Raw genomic sequence first — 15,145 nt, forward strand, 5'->3', positions numbered from 1 at the left:
CTGGGCCCTTGAGCCATGGCCGCTGAGCCTGCGCGTCCGGAGCCTGTGCTCCGCAACGGGAGAGGCCACAGCAGTGAGAGGCCCGCGTACCGCAAAAAAAAAAGAGTCATGTACCACAATGTTCATTGCAGCACTATTTACAATAGACAGGACATGGAAGCAACCTAAGTGTCTATCGACAGATGAATGGATAAAGAAGATGTGGCACATATATACAATGGAATATTACTCAGCCATAAAAAGAAACGAAATTGAGTTATTTGTAGTGAGGTAGATGGACCTAGAATCTGTCATACAGATTGAAGTAAGTCAGAAAGAGAAAAACAAATATCGTATGCTAACATATATATATGGAATCTAAAAATAAATGGTTCTGTAGAACCTAGGGGCAGGACAGGAATAAAGACCCAGATGTAGAGAATGGACTTGAGGACATAGGGAGGGGGAAGGGTAAGCTGGGATGAAGTGAGAGAGTAGCACTGACGTATATACACAACCAAATGTAAAATAGATAGCTAGTGGGAAGCAGCTGCATAGCACAGGGAGATCAGCTCGGTGCTTTGTGACCACCTAGAGGGGTGAGATAGGGAGGGTGGGAGGGAGATGCAAGAGGGAAGAGATATGGGAACATATGTATATGTATAGCTGATTCACTTTGTTATACAGCAGGAACTAACACACCATTGTAAAGCAATTATACTCCAATAAAGATGTTAGAAAAAAAACAACCCACAATGATGTATTCTCTTTGAAACGTCAACTGACATTGTTACAGTATTTTTTTACATATGTATATGAGACAATTTCATATCATATTGTAATTTTCACGTATTTTTATACATATTATACTAGTCAGAGAGGTTCTAGAGCTTAGGGGCTAGTGCTTACTCAATAAAAAAAAAAATCCCCAAGACCAAGGTAGGCACTCAGTGAATATTAGTTTTAAAAAATTGTTCAAAGGTAAATACGAGTATGTAAATAGGATATTTACAATTTATAAGAAAGACTAAAAGAAAATGGAGACCAAGATGTGGTAACATTTAGAGATAGTTGAAAAAATGGAGTCACCTTGTAGAGAAATTGTGGTCCTTGTGCACTCTTTGTGGAAATATAAAATGGTGCAGCTGCCATGCAAAACAGTATAACAGTTCCCCCCAAATTAAGAATGTAATTACTATATGATTCAGCAATCCCACTTCTGTGTATATACCTAAAAGGATTGAAAGCAGGGTCTCAAAGAGGTGTTTGCATGACCATGTTCATAGCAGCATTATACATAATTGCCCCAAAGTTGGCACAATTTAGGTGTCCATCGATGGATGAATGGATAAACAAAATGTGGTGTGTACATACAATGGAGTATTATTCAGCCTTAAAAAGGAGGGGAATTCTAATGCATGCTACAACATAGATGAACCTTAAGGACATTCTGCTAAGTGAAATAAGACCGATGCAAAAAGGCAAATGCTGTGTGATTCCATTTATATGAAGTACCTAGAGTAAAAAAATTCATAGAGAGAGAAAGGAGTTTAGTTGCCAGTGACTCAGGGTAAGGGGAAATGAATTGTTTAATGGGTGTAACATTTCAGTTTTGCAAGATGAAAAGAAATTTTGAGATTGCTTGTACCAAACTGTGAGTGTACTTAACACTACTGAACTGTATTAACCTCAAAATGGTTAAATGGTAAATTTTATCTTATGTATATTTCACCACAATTTAAAATAACTGATAAAGAGAAGACATCCTCATTATATATATCACAATTATGTCAGACTAATTCATAACAAAGGTTTTTTAATATCTATAACTTTGGTTATAAATTTTGGGGCAGCGAGTTTATTTTTTATTTTTTATTTTTTAACATCTTTATTGGAGTATAATTGCTTTACAATGGTGTGTTCGTTTCTGCTTTATAACAAAGTGAATCAGTTATACATATACATATATTCCCATATCTCCACCCTCTTTCATCTCCCTCCTACCCTCCCTATCCCACCCCTCTAGGTGGACACAAAGCACTGAGCTGACCTCTCTGTGCTATGTGGCTGCTTCCCACTAGCTATCTATTTTACATTTGGTAGTGTATATATGTCCATGCCACTCTCTCACTTCGTCCCAGCTTACTCTTCCCCCTCTCTGTGTCCTCAAGTCCATTCTCTACGTCTGTGTCTTTATTCCTGTCCTGCCCCTAGGTTCATCAGAACCTGTTTTTCCTTTTAGATTCCATATATATGTGTTAGCATATGGTATTTATTTTTCTCTTTCTGACTTACTTCACTCTGTATGACAGACTCTAGGTCCATCCACCTCACTACAAATAACTCAATTACGTTTCTTTTTATGGCTGAATAATATTCCATTGTATATATGTGCCACATCTTCTTTATCCATTCATCCGATGATGGACACTTAGGTTGTTTCCATCTCCTGGCTATTGTAAATAGAGCTGCATGAACATTTTGGTACATGCCTCTTTTTGAATTAGGGTTTTCTCAGGGTATATGCCCAGTAGTGGGATGGCTGGGTCATATGGTAGCTCTATTTTTAGTTTTTTAAGGAACCTCCATACTGTTCTCCATAGTGGCTATATCAATTTACATTCCCACCAACAGTGCAGGAGGATTCCCTTTTCTCCACACCCTCTCCAGCACTTACTGTTTGTAGATTTTTTGATGATGGCCACTCTGACTGGTGTGAGGTGATACCTCATTGTAGTTTTGATTTGCATTTCTCTAATGATTAGTGATGTTGAGCACTCTTTCATGTGTTTGTTGGCAGTCTGTATATCTTCTTTGGAGAAATGTCTACTTAGGTCTTGTGGCCATTTTGGATTGGGTTGTTTGTTTTTTTGATATTGAGCTGCATGAGCAGCTTGTAAATTTTGAAGACTAATCCTCTGTCAGTTGCTTCATTTGCACATATTTTCTCCTATTCTGAGGGTTGTCTTTTAGTCTTTTTTATGGTTTCCTTTGCTGTGCAAAAGCGTTTAAGTTTCACTAGGTCCCATTTGTTTATTTTTGTTTTTATTTCCATTTCTCTAGGAGATGGGTCAAAAGGGATCTTACTGTGATTTATGTCATAGAGTGTTCTGCCTATGTTTTCCTCTAAGAGTTTTATAGTGTCTGGCATTACATTTAGGTCTTTAATCCATTTTGAGTTTATTTTTGTGTTTGGTGTTAGGGAGTGTTGTAATTTCATTCTTGTACATGTAGCTGTCCAGTTTTCCTAGCACCACTTATTTGAAGAGGCTGTCTTTTCTCCATTGTTTATTCTTCCCTCCTTTATCAAAAATAAGGTGACCATATGTGTCTGGCTTTATCTCTGGGCTTTCTATCCTGTTCCATTGATCTATCTTTCTGTTTTTGTGCCAGTACCATATTATCTTGATTACTGTAGCTTTGTAGTATAGTCTGAAGTCTGGGAGCCTGATTCCTTCAGCTCTGTTTTTCTTTCTCAAGATTGCTTTGGCTATTTGGGGTCTTTTGTGTTTTCATACAAATTGTGAAATTTTTTGTTCTAGTTCTGTGAAAAATGCCAGTGGTAGTTTGATAGGGATTGCATTGAATCTGTAGATTGCTTTGGGTAGTAGAGTCATTTTCACAATATTGATTCTTCCAATCCAAGAACATGGTATATCTCTCCATCTATTTGTATCATCTTTAATTTCTTTCATCAGTGTCTTATAGTTTTCTGCATACAGGTCTTTTGCCTCCTTAGGAGGTTTATTCTTAGGTATTTTATTCTTTTTGTCGCCATGGTAAATGGGAGTGTTTCCTTATTTTCTCTTTCCAATTTTTCATCATTAGTGTATAGGAATGCAAGAGATTTCTGTGCATTAATTTTGTATCCTGCTATTTTACTGAATTCATTGATTAGCTCTAGTAGTTTTCTGGTAGCATCTTTAGGATTACCTATGTATAGTATCATCTGCCAACAGTGACAGTTTTACTTCTTCTTTTCCAATTTGGATTCCTTTTATTTCTTTTTCTTCTCTGATTGCAGTGGCTAGGACTTCCAAAACTCTTTTGAATAATAGTGGTGAGAGTGGGCAACCTTGTGTTGTTCCAGATCTGAGAGGAAATGTTTTCAGTTTTTCACCATTGAGAACAATGTTGGCTGTGGGTTTGTCATATATGGCCTTTATTATGTTGACGTAAGTTCCCTCTATGCCTACTTTCTGGAGGGTTTTTAGTCATAAATGGGTGTATCCTTACATTCCTGGGATAAACCCCACTTGATCATGGTGTATTATCCTTTTAATGTGCTGTTGGATTCTGTTTGCTAGCCTTTTGTTGAAGATTTTTGCATCTATGTTCATCAGTGATATTGGCCTGTAGTTTTCTTTTTTTGTGACATCTTTGTCTGGTTTTGGTATCAAGGTGATGGTGGCCTCATAGAATGAGTTTGGGAGTGTTCCTCCTTCTGCTATATTTTGGAAGTTTGATAAGGATAGGTGTTAGCTCTTCTCTAAATGTTTGATAGAATATTTTTAATTTTTTAAGTATAGTTGATACACCATGTTGTGCTAATTTCTGCTGTACAGTGAAGTGACTCAGTTATACACATATATACATTCTTTTTTTATATTATTTTCCATTGTCCTTTATCCCAGGAGATTGGATACAGTTCCCTGTGCTATACAGTAGGACCTTGTTGTTTATGCATTCTGAATGTAATAGTTTGCATCTACTAACCCCAAACTCCCAGTCCATCCCTCGCTCTCTCCCCCCACCTCCTTGGCAACCACAAGTGTGTTCTCTTTTACTGTGAGTCTGTTTATGTTTTGTAGATAGGTTCATTTTTGCCATATTTTACACTCCACATATAAGTGATATCACATGTTATTTGTCTTTCTTTTTCTGACTTGCTTCACTTAGCATGATAATTTCTAGTTGCATCCATGTTGCTGCAAATGGCATTATTTCCTTATTTTTTTATGGCTGAGTCTTATTCCATTGTATATATATGTACCACATCTTCTTTATCCATTCATCTGTAGATGGACACGTAGGTTGTTTCCATGTTTGGCTATTGGGAATAGTGCTGCTATAAACGTAGGGGTGCATGCATCTTTTTTTTTTTTTTTTTTTTTTTGCAGTACGCAGGCCTCTCACTGTTGTGGCCTCTCCCATTGCGGAGCATAGGCTTCGGACGTGCAGGCTCACCGGCCATGGCTCATGGGCCCAGCCGCTCCACGGCATGTGGGATCCTCCCAGACCAGGGCATAAACCCGTGTCCCCCGCATCGGCAGGCAGACTCTCAACCACTGCGCGACCAGGGAAGCCTGCATGTATCTTTTTGAATTATAGTTTTGTCCAGGTGTATGCCCAGGAGTGGGATTGCTGGATCATATGGTAGTTCTACTTTTAGTTTTCTGAGGACCCTCCATACTGTTTTCTGTAGTAGCTACACCAACATACATTCCCACCAACAGTGTAGGAGGGTTCTTGGGGCAGCTAGTTTAAATAGAGATTATCTGGTTGTTACAGAGATATCCACATGCAAAAGAGAATTTACTGTTTTATAATTTTAATACCAATCCATTAAGATGTATTTATTGCATATTCACAGTGTTTCATAGCCTTTAGTCATTGGGAGAAAGGATAAAAATGAATATCAAAAAGGTGACTACCTGACTGTATTCTAAGGGTTTTTATATAGCGAAGTCATAGCTCATAACACATTAAGGGAATTGACACAGCTGCTTTGTAAAGTCAGACATTCTGGAATTGTTCTAGAATAAATCTTAGCTGAAAATTAACTCAAGAAATTCAGAGCACTGACACCAGTAAGAAAGGACAATGAGCTTTCCAGCAACATTCTTGGTCAGTTGGATCTACTATAATTGTTCTTAAATGCTCACCTAGCAGTTGCTTTAGCAATATATCTCTCCAGGGGGAAAATGGCCAAACAGGAAAACCTGAGTGTCCTCAGCTATTTCTCAGCAGTGATGTAAGTCTTTTAAATCAGATCTGTCGAGTTTCACGTTCCTACCTCTGAAGCTGTTGCGGATGGCCTAGAGAAAGGCAAGTTGAAAGGCAGCTATCAAAAGTGGGTTCAGGGGTGTGGCCACCCATGTGCAGCCTGAGCCGGAGTGATTGGATGGTGCTGCCGTGGCAGGAGCAGCACAGAGTGGGGTGGCTGCTGGAGATGCCTGACCTGTTCTGTTCTGTTCTGAGGCCAGTGGTGTGATGGAGCGGGCCAGGGACCATTTACACCTGAGGTGGACTGTTGAACAGCACGTACCAGAGGTAGAAGTCCAAGTCAAACACAGAAGGATAGCCTCACTGAGCAACCAGGAGTGTCACCTGTACCTGAGGCGATCTCAGCAGCAGCAGCAGCAAGTCCCTGTGGTGGATTTCCATGCAGAACTGAGATAGGCGTTCTTGGCTGAGATACCGAGAGGTTGTTAAAGCAGTATTGGAACACCCAGGTAGCTGATTTCAAGAGAACAAACAAAATAAAAATAGGCTCTATCTACTGTTTGAAGCTTCTGCCCCAGCTTGCATTGTTTGGTGGAGAACCTTCGACATACCTCAATCTGTAGCCTTCCCTTAGGTCTTAGGGATCCCGAAACTTTCCTGTGGGCATTGGATTTGGTGGAGCAGCAATCATGACTGTGGGGAAGAGCAGCACATTGACTATAGGGTGAGATGTGTCCTGCAAGATGATTGGATCTTCACTGGCACCTTTAAGGCTTTTGACGAGCATATGAACTTGATGCTCTGTGATTGTGATGAGTTCAGGAAGATCAAGCCAAAGCATTCGAAGCAGCCAGAGCGTGAAGAAAAGCGGGCTTTGGATCTGGTGTTGCTGTGCCAGGAGAACTTGGTTTCCATGACTGTGGAGGGACCACCCCCCAAAGATACTGGCATTGCTTGGATATCACTTGCTGGAGCTGGAGGAGGCCCTGCGGTTGGCAGAGCTGCTGGCAGAGGTGTTCCACCCGGTGTTCCAATTCCCCAAGCTCCCGCTAGATTAGCAGGCCCTGTCCGAGGGGTTGCGGGGGAGGCATCCCAACAGGTAATGACCCTACAGGGAAGAGGCATTGTAGCAGCTGCTGCAGGTGCTGCTACTGCCAGCACTGCTGGAGCCCCAACTCAGTATCCACCAGGACAGGGGACTGCCCCCACACCTGTTGGTTGAGCAACCCTACCTCCAGGAATTATGGCTCCTGCACCTGGTATGGGACCACCCATGGGCCCACCAATTAGGCTTCCCCTACTTGAGGGACTCCAATAGGCATGCCCCCTCCAGGAATGAGACCCCCTCCCCCAGGAGTAAGAGGTCCACCTCCACCATGAATGTGGCCACCAAGACCCTAGGATACTATTGATCCTTCTTAGTCACTGTTTTCCTGCAGTGCGTCTTGTGGAATGTATGTAGTGTTTGTGAGCTTTTGTCCCCTCTGCTGCATTAATATTAGCTAATAATGCATAGAGCAATAAAGAAAAGTGGGTTCAAAAGGAGGTAGATGAACTTCATCTAGAAATTTCAGAGATTGATTGGGGATTGAGACAACTATCAAGAGGAAAGGTGTGGACCCAAATAGAAAACCAATACTGGCAAAATTAAGGGGAAGTAGGTCAGAGGAGACAAATAATATTAGATAACAACTCACAAATAACATTTATGAACCATAGACTACATCCCAGGCACTCTTCTAATCACTTTACTTGTATTAACTCAGTGAATCCTTTCAACAACTGTATGTGATAGATACTTACATAATTCTCCAATGTCTTACCTCATATCATCCCAAAAGGATACCTGGGGACAAGGATTTGGATTCAATCCCAGGGCAATGATATCAGGTGCTCTGTCTTCTGTGAGACAGTGGATAAGTCAGTCAAGGAAGGGAGGAAAACCAAATAAGTTCTGTTAATTAGTGGTGTCTGCCATGGGCAACCAGGGCTCCAAATGCCACTGGAAATGCTGTATAGAATATGCCTCAGCATTGTTTCACTGAAGGACAGGGAAGCATTAGATTTTATCCGTCAGCTCCTACCCTTCATTAATTGAGGATTGCTTCTGAGGCATTAATTCCTAGGCACTGTCATGTTATCATATTCCAAGACATCATCAGGAAGAGAAGCAGCCCTTGGTATATAAGGAGCTGCAGATGGTGTCAGAGCAATGACAGCATCTGCCTCACTGAGTTTGCGTATGAGGAACATGGGACACAAAATTAACATCATTCAGTTTGGATTTATTCTAGAAATAATGACCATTGACTGAAGCTAGGTTTCTATATTCTGCCTGTGTTTACATGGGTAACTCAGTACAGCTAAAGCTGATGAAACAGACAAGAATAGAAAGACATCTTACACATGAAATCCATAGCTAACAGTGAAACACAGTTCATTGGTTCATTCATTTATTCAATCGTTTGTACTTTCATCCAAAAATTTATTAAGTGCCAGTGTTGAGTTTAGTAGTGTTTTATGCACTGGGGATGGGGTGCGGAGAGGGATATAAGAACAATTATGACAAGATTTCTGTTGTCATGCAGCTGACATGTTGTTGGAGAGACAAAATAAATAATTTCAAATGATAATGAGTACGTTGAATAAAATAGACATCTACGTGACTAATTACAATGCTAATAGTTACTCAGAGCACCAGCAACTTGCCATAATTGCCAAAGAAAAAGGGAACATCCACTTCTTACCAGAATTAAACTTCTAAATATCATACTGAGGACTGTGTAGTTAGCAAGTGGATGGCGGTACAGCAAAGGAGAGGTGGATGAAGAAACTGGAAACACATTGCCAGCAGGGCTTGGTGCATACCTGCTCTGATTAGAATGATGAATTGTGATGTTTCAAAAGGAAGAAAATGGTTGTGTATATTATCCTATATTTAACTTTGCATAAAAGATTAAAAGCATATCATCACATATTCTGTATCATTCATTTTAGTAGGCTGAGTGTGTGCTCAAATATGTGATAACTCTAGATCAGGGATTAAGAACTTCAGGGCATGCTTTTTTTTTTTTTTTGGCCACTGCTCGACTTGCGGGATCTTAGTTCCCCGACCGGCCCTTGGTAGTGAAAGTGTGGGGTCCTAACCACTGGACCGGCAGGAATTCCCAGGGCCTGCTTCTTTCTATGGAATGTAGTTCGAGTTACATGCTGTAGGTCACCCTTGGAGACTAGTCTGTCGTGGGATGTCTGTAATCAAAGTCTGCTCATGCATTCTCTCACTCTTTTAGTATTATCTTTATTCTCACATTTACTGAGTGCCCGTATGGGGCAGGTGCGGTTTGGGGCACTGAATTGAGCAGGAGAGACGTGGTAACTGGAGCTCACATTCTAGTGGGGGAACCTGACAACAAGTAAACAAGAAACTGATCAACAAAAATGTTAACAACCCTTTCAATTCGGCCCCAGCAGGGTCCTCCAGCCCAGTGTCGTTGGAGCCAAATAGAATGATATACTGAGTTCGGTTCAGAAGCAAAGGAAAGTTTTATTCGTTGATCAAAAAATGGAGAGGTGCGAGCTCGCACTCTCCCCATGGGCCGCGGGCAGGGCTGCTAGGGTTCTCCTAGCGGGGAGGGGGGCCGAGTTCTCGCGGGTCTGGCGCAGGCGTGTTGCTCACGCTCCAGGTCACGGTGTCACGCAGTGTCTCCGCCCGCGGGCTCGCCGCCTCCATCTTGAATCGCAGTGCTGTGCGCCGCCCCTGTGCACGGGGCCGTGGAGCTGAGGTGTATGGCGCAGCTGTGCGGCTCGAGGAGCTCTGGTTCAAAGGGCTGGGTACAGGGCCTCTGCGTGTAGCAGCCTATGGGCAGGTGAAACTGAATAAGCACAAAGGAAAAGAAAAAAAAAAAGGTAAGACACTATTACCCAGCTTTTATTTTTATTTCCTGGGAATTGTTAATGGGCTTTACCGGTGGCAAATCTCTCCTCTGGCATTTGTCCTGCTCTTCATTCTCGAGGGGCGCTGAAGGGCGCAGGTTCACTTTCTGTAACTACTGCCTCCTGATTTCGGGTGTCGTCATAACCCAGGGTAGAGGAGTAGAACTCCCCAGCTCCCTTTAGCTATGTATGTCACCAGGCTTTGGCCCTAACTGTTCATATCCCTGAGTGAGACAGTTTAACCTTTTGGAGACAGAGGATGTCACCGAATTAGACGTGAGGCCCCCCTCTTGGGGTCCTAGCTGAACCGAAGCCCCCCCGGCTCGGTCAGGGTGTTCTTTCCCCCTCAGGTTCGTGCTGCCAATAATGAAATTGAGTTTGGCGCAAGCAAGACCGGCTTTTATTCATTGGCTAGGGAATGGAGAAGGGTAGCTCATGCTCTAAAGGCACCTTCTTCCTGAAAGGAGGAAAGTGGGGGACTTTTAAGGGGTGAGAGGTAAGTGCGTCATCAGAAACTGGGGAAAAGGACAGAGATTTCCAGGAACAGCCCGGGTATGCGCAGTCCCTCAGGCTCTCTTGCACACGCAAGGCCCTCTTGCACATGCACAAACTGTGTCTAGCAGAGTACAAATGCCCCTTTGGGTGGAGATCTTAGTGTGGTAATGAAGTAAAGGTAACTTGCAGACACCTCCAGGTTTCACCTGCGCAGGTGCGTTCCTGCGGTCAATTCAGAGCCGGTTTGGGGCGGTTGACCACTGTATATCTCTCAAAACATATACCTCTCAAAGTACAGCTGCAAAACATCTCTGCCAAACACCAGGTACTTTTGAAACAAACACAGAAATGAATCTGGGCAGGTGTTGTTCAGCTCTCAGGAGTTGGTATGGAAACAGAGATAAATGAGGGGAAGAAAAGCGGTGACCTTTAGTTTACTTTGCCTGCTACCTTGGATCTAGCCAGTTTGGTCTGGTTTTGTTGTGGGCCTTTGTGGTAACCTGTTGATAGAACACAACTAGCTTCTATAGTTAAAAGCAGTTTCTGCACCCAGGGCCTGGGCCGCATGGCGTGGGTGACAAGGACACCAGTTAAGTCAAGGTACATGGCCGACATATTAGCAAGAGCAGCATGTCTCAACTATCTGACTGATTATACTTTTCATGCCGGGAGTTACCGTGACCGCAACTAACCAATTATATAGGGCTTCCCTCCCATAGTGAGTTTCTTGATGAGCCTCCCTGATGGCTTGACAAGCTGCAGTTGGGGAAAGAAGTATGGCTCGTGTTCATTAACTAGCCACCCATGGCCTCCTAGATCTCTGATGAAGCCCTGTTTTGCACTTTGTCTGATTCTTCCTTTGTGCAGATTGGGGAATAATTGGATGGATCTGGCCTTCGAGGTATGAGGGGTAGTTGCCAAGTTACTAGTTCTCTGGCCACCCTTTTGGCAAGCGCATCTGCCTTGTTGTTTCCCTCTGCATCCCCCTTTTGGCGACCCCTACGATGCGTTACTACCATCTTTTTTGGAAGCTGTACTACTTTTTTTTTTTTTTTTGCATAACAAGTTTATTTTTAGAAGGCATATAGACAATAAACAAAATAAACATCCCATCAAGATCTTAACTTATGCCAAATGTTATCTGTCCTAGAATTGCTCCATTGAGTCCCAGTGTCTAGACGTCTTAAATTCAATAATTGTCATCTTCATCAGAGTCCATTACTTTTCTTCTGTTGAATTTAACTGTTGTTTTCTTTTTGTTGGCTTACCTTTTCGAGGATTTCTATTAAACCTTGTTCTGATACCTTCCCACTTAGTTGTCCATACCGTGCCATCTGTATAAGGCAATTCTCTACTGCTTTAGTTTTCCCAGGCTTTACAAGTGCTAAGTTACTTAATCGGGCCTGGGCTGACTGATACAGAACTTGGGCTAAGGCACTGTTTCTCATTTCTGCTTCCCTTTGCTTTGCTTCCTGTTGCACTACATGGCCAGGGTCCCTGTGCTTCGCCTGCAGCTTGGCCCGCCTGTGCTTCCTCAGCGCCTCAAGCTCCTCCTCCGCCATGGTGTGGCCGTCTGGAGCGAGCAGCCGCGGCCACGCTCCAGCCCACCCAGAGAGACCTCTGGGAAGCTGTACTACTTCTGAGAGCTTCAGTATGCTTAAGCCACGTTCCAGCTGTCGCAGTAAGCATACCTCTTTCCTTCCAAATAGCCCTATGTGCATGGAGGATGGCATATGCGTACTGGGAATCTGTGTAAACATTGAAGATCCTCCCAGTCCTGAACTCTAAGGCTTTTGGACAGAAGTCCCTGGAGGGTAGCCCTCTTGCTTCTGTGACTTGGGTCCAGGAGGTTACAGTGTATCCTGCCAGACTTCTTCCCCTCTCATAAAACTGCTCCTGTTTGTGAACCATTCCTTTTTGGCATTTGGAAGAGGCTCATTTCCTAGCTTGGGGCAACTGGAATAGATGGCGTCTGTGGTTTCTATACAGTCACGCTCCAGGGACCCCATTTCTGTGGGTATCAGGGTGGCAGGATTTAGTGTGTGACAGGTTATTATGATAGCCACTGGATTGTCTAAAAGCACAGTCTGGACTTGAATTGACCTTCCAGGGGGTAGCCATTCTGTTCCCTTAGAACTTACTAAAACGTGAATCTGCTGTGGAGTCCATATAGTGAGTGGCTGACCAAACATTAACTTTTTAGCCTCCTTTATCAGGGCTGCAGTAGCTTCCTCAGCCTGAAGGCAAGGAGGCCATCCCTTTGTGCCTTGACCTAATTGTTTAGAGAAATAAGCAACCACCTGAGTAAGGGTCCCAGGTTTTGACCTAATACCCTGAGGAGATCCTCCTTCTCTCATGAATGTAAAGGTCAAAGGGTTTAACTAAATCTGGGGGGGAGGCTAGGTCAGGGGCCTGAAGTAATTGCTTTTTCAATTCTTGAAAGGCCCCTTTGCATTCTGAATTCCATTCAAAACGATCATCATCCTTTCCTTTGAACTTTTCATATAGAGGCCTAGCTAATGGACCATAGTTAGGGATCCAGATGTGGCAAAACCTGGCCATCCCCGGGAAACCCTTAAGTTGTCTTCTAGTTTTAGGAGGAGGTGAGGCTGCAAATGGCTTCTTTCCTTTCCTGGGGTAGGCTTCTCTGAACTTCTGTGAGAATGAAGCCTGAGTGGGTCACCCTAGTTTGTGCTATTTGAGGCTTTTTCTTGGACACCTCGTATCCTTTATTGGCTAGGTGGTTCAGAGCCTTCCTTAATAAGCCTGGTGATCAGAATGTTATCTACATAGTGGAGGAAGGTTCCCTCCTCCAGATGTTGATCTTTCAGGTCTTTAGCTAAAGTTTCTCCAAAGATGGTGGGGGAATTTTTGAACCTTTGGGGCAGGACTGTCCAGCAGTATTGTTTTTTTACGTGTTTGGGTCCTGCCACTGAAAAGCAAAACTTTCTTGTGAGTCTGGGGCTAATGGAATACAGAAGAAGTCATCTTTTAAATCGAATACAGAATACCAGGACTTGGGGAAAATACAGTGGCCAGCAGGGTGTAGGGCTTAGGGAGGACTGGATGTATATCCTTGGGGGCTTCATTGACTGCCCTGAGGTCCTGCACCATCTGATATTCCCCATTGGGTTTCCTTACAGGGAGAATGGGTGGTATGACAGGCTTATTAGCATAGTCTAATTAGGTTCTGGTCAGTTAGGCCCTGTATAACAGGGGCAATGCCCAGAAGGCCTCCTGATGGAGAGGGTACTGTTTTCTGTTGGGCCATGTGTGTCCTGGTTTTTGATGAACTATCATGGGACTGGCTCCTACAGCTTGTCCTACCCATCCCTAGGCTCATACCTTGGGATTTACTCCATGGAGGTCGACTTGCTCTGTGTGGGGAGGTTTGTCCTCAGCTGTTAACATTGTCATCTTGTACCCCCTTTCTAGGGGACACCAATCTCTAGTTTGTCTCCCATTAGGTGGATAGTATCCCCCAATTTATGTAAGATATCTCTTTTTAGCAGGGGTATAGCACATTCAAGAACATATAGGAAGGGATAGGTGAGTGTGTATTCATCCAATTTACATTCTAATGGCTCTTTGAATGCCTTTTCTTGGGCCTTCCCTGATACCCCCATAATTTTACAACTCTTATGACTGAGTTTGCCTAATCTGGTGTTCAGAACTGAGTAAGTGGCACAAGTGTTGATTAAGAATTCGACAGGCTTTTCCCCTATGTCCAGTGTCAGCTGGGACTCCTCGGGGGGCTCAATTGAAGTGCCAGCTTAGGAGCCCCCTGACCCCATTATTCTTCATTGGCTTGGACCATCTGCCTTTGAGGGTGGTGGCTGGGATCTGCCATTTCCTCCCCCCTTCCAGGGCAGCGAGGTCATTCTTCCTTCCAGTGTCCCTCTTGTTTACATATGGCACACTGATTGGGTCCTTGTTTCCTCGGTTTGCTATCCCTCGGTGGGGGTTGGGGGTCACTCACTGGAGTTAAGAGTCTCTGTGGGCAGTTAGTCCAAATTCCCGTGCCCCCCCCCCCGTTGACATTGGAGGGCAACGGCCAGTGGGTGGGCTTGCCTCCGTGCCTTTTTATCCTCTTTTTCTCCTCTGTATCACTGTTATTAAACACCCAGTAGGCAACCTTGACCAGGTGAGAGGTAGGAATATCTGGTTCTATCTCTAATTTCTGAAGTTTAAGCCTAAGGTCAGGAACACTTTGGGAAATGAAATATGACCTCAGGATTGCATTCCCTTCCAATGACTCAGTCAGTGGTCATATAGATTCAGAGACATTCCCTGAGGTGCTCTAGGAATGCTGAAGGGTTTTCCATTGGCTCCTGGTTGATTTCCCTTATTCCAATTTGTTTCTTTCCTGCTGCCTGGATTCCCTTTAGGATCATATTTTTATAACGGGTCAGTCTCTGTCTTCCATCCGCTTCTCCATGGTCTCAGTGGTCCTAGTTGGGTTCATTATCTGGGACCACTTGCTTCCCTGGTCTGAAAATAGCATGACCTGCATGATTTCTGTTCTCTATGTCTGCTCCTCTCAGGCTTTTGAAGACTGTGGCCTTTTCTTCCCCCATTAAGAGTACATTGAGGAGGCTCTGAATGTCAGCCTAGGTGGCGTCATGGGTCTGAAACGTTCCCCTAATCAGATTCAGGAACCCCTCTGGATCTTCTTTCAACCCCTTACTATGACTTTTCCAGCTACACAGATCCAAAGTGGTAAATGGGATGTGTACCTGGATGAGATGAGAGCCCTCCTTCTCCAGCAAGGACCTGCCTCAAAGGGAGTACG

At 43.5% G+C, this 15,145-nt stretch overlaps 2 protein-coding genes and 1 pseudogene across 2 annotated transcripts; 2 read left to right on the top strand and 1 right to left on the bottom strand.

The window, feature by feature from the left end:
• Positions 1 to 6,192: 6,192 nt before the first annotated feature.
• On the top strand, positions 6,193 to 6,381 carry LOC116744793 (SNRPN upstream reading frame protein-like). Its single transcript, XM_032614865.1, has one exon. The coding sequence runs from the start codon at positions 6,193 to 6,195 to the stop codon at positions 6,379 to 6,381; it is 189 nt and encodes a 62-aa protein (XP_032470756.1).
• A 223-nt stretch (positions 6,382 to 6,604) lies between these two features.
• Positions 6,605 to 7,326, top strand: LOC116744739 (annotated as a pseudogene).
• A 4,185-nt stretch (positions 7,327 to 11,511) lies between these two features.
• On the bottom strand, positions 11,512 to 11,915 carry LOC116744521 (programmed cell death protein 5-like). The gene has a single exon (XM_032614361.1). The coding sequence runs from the start codon at positions 11,913 to 11,915 to the stop codon at positions 11,592 to 11,594; it is 324 nt and encodes a 107-aa protein (XP_032470252.1). The 3' UTR covers positions 11,512 to 11,591.
• Between the last annotated feature and the right edge of the window lie 3,230 nt (positions 11,916 to 15,145).

This window comes from Phocoena sinus, chromosome 19 (genome assembly GCF_008692025.1).
Source record: "Phocoena sinus isolate mPhoSin1 chromosome 19, mPhoSin1.pri, whole genome shotgun sequence".
Lineage (NCBI taxonomy): Eukaryota > Metazoa > Chordata > Mammalia > Artiodactyla > Phocoenidae > Phocoena > Phocoena sinus.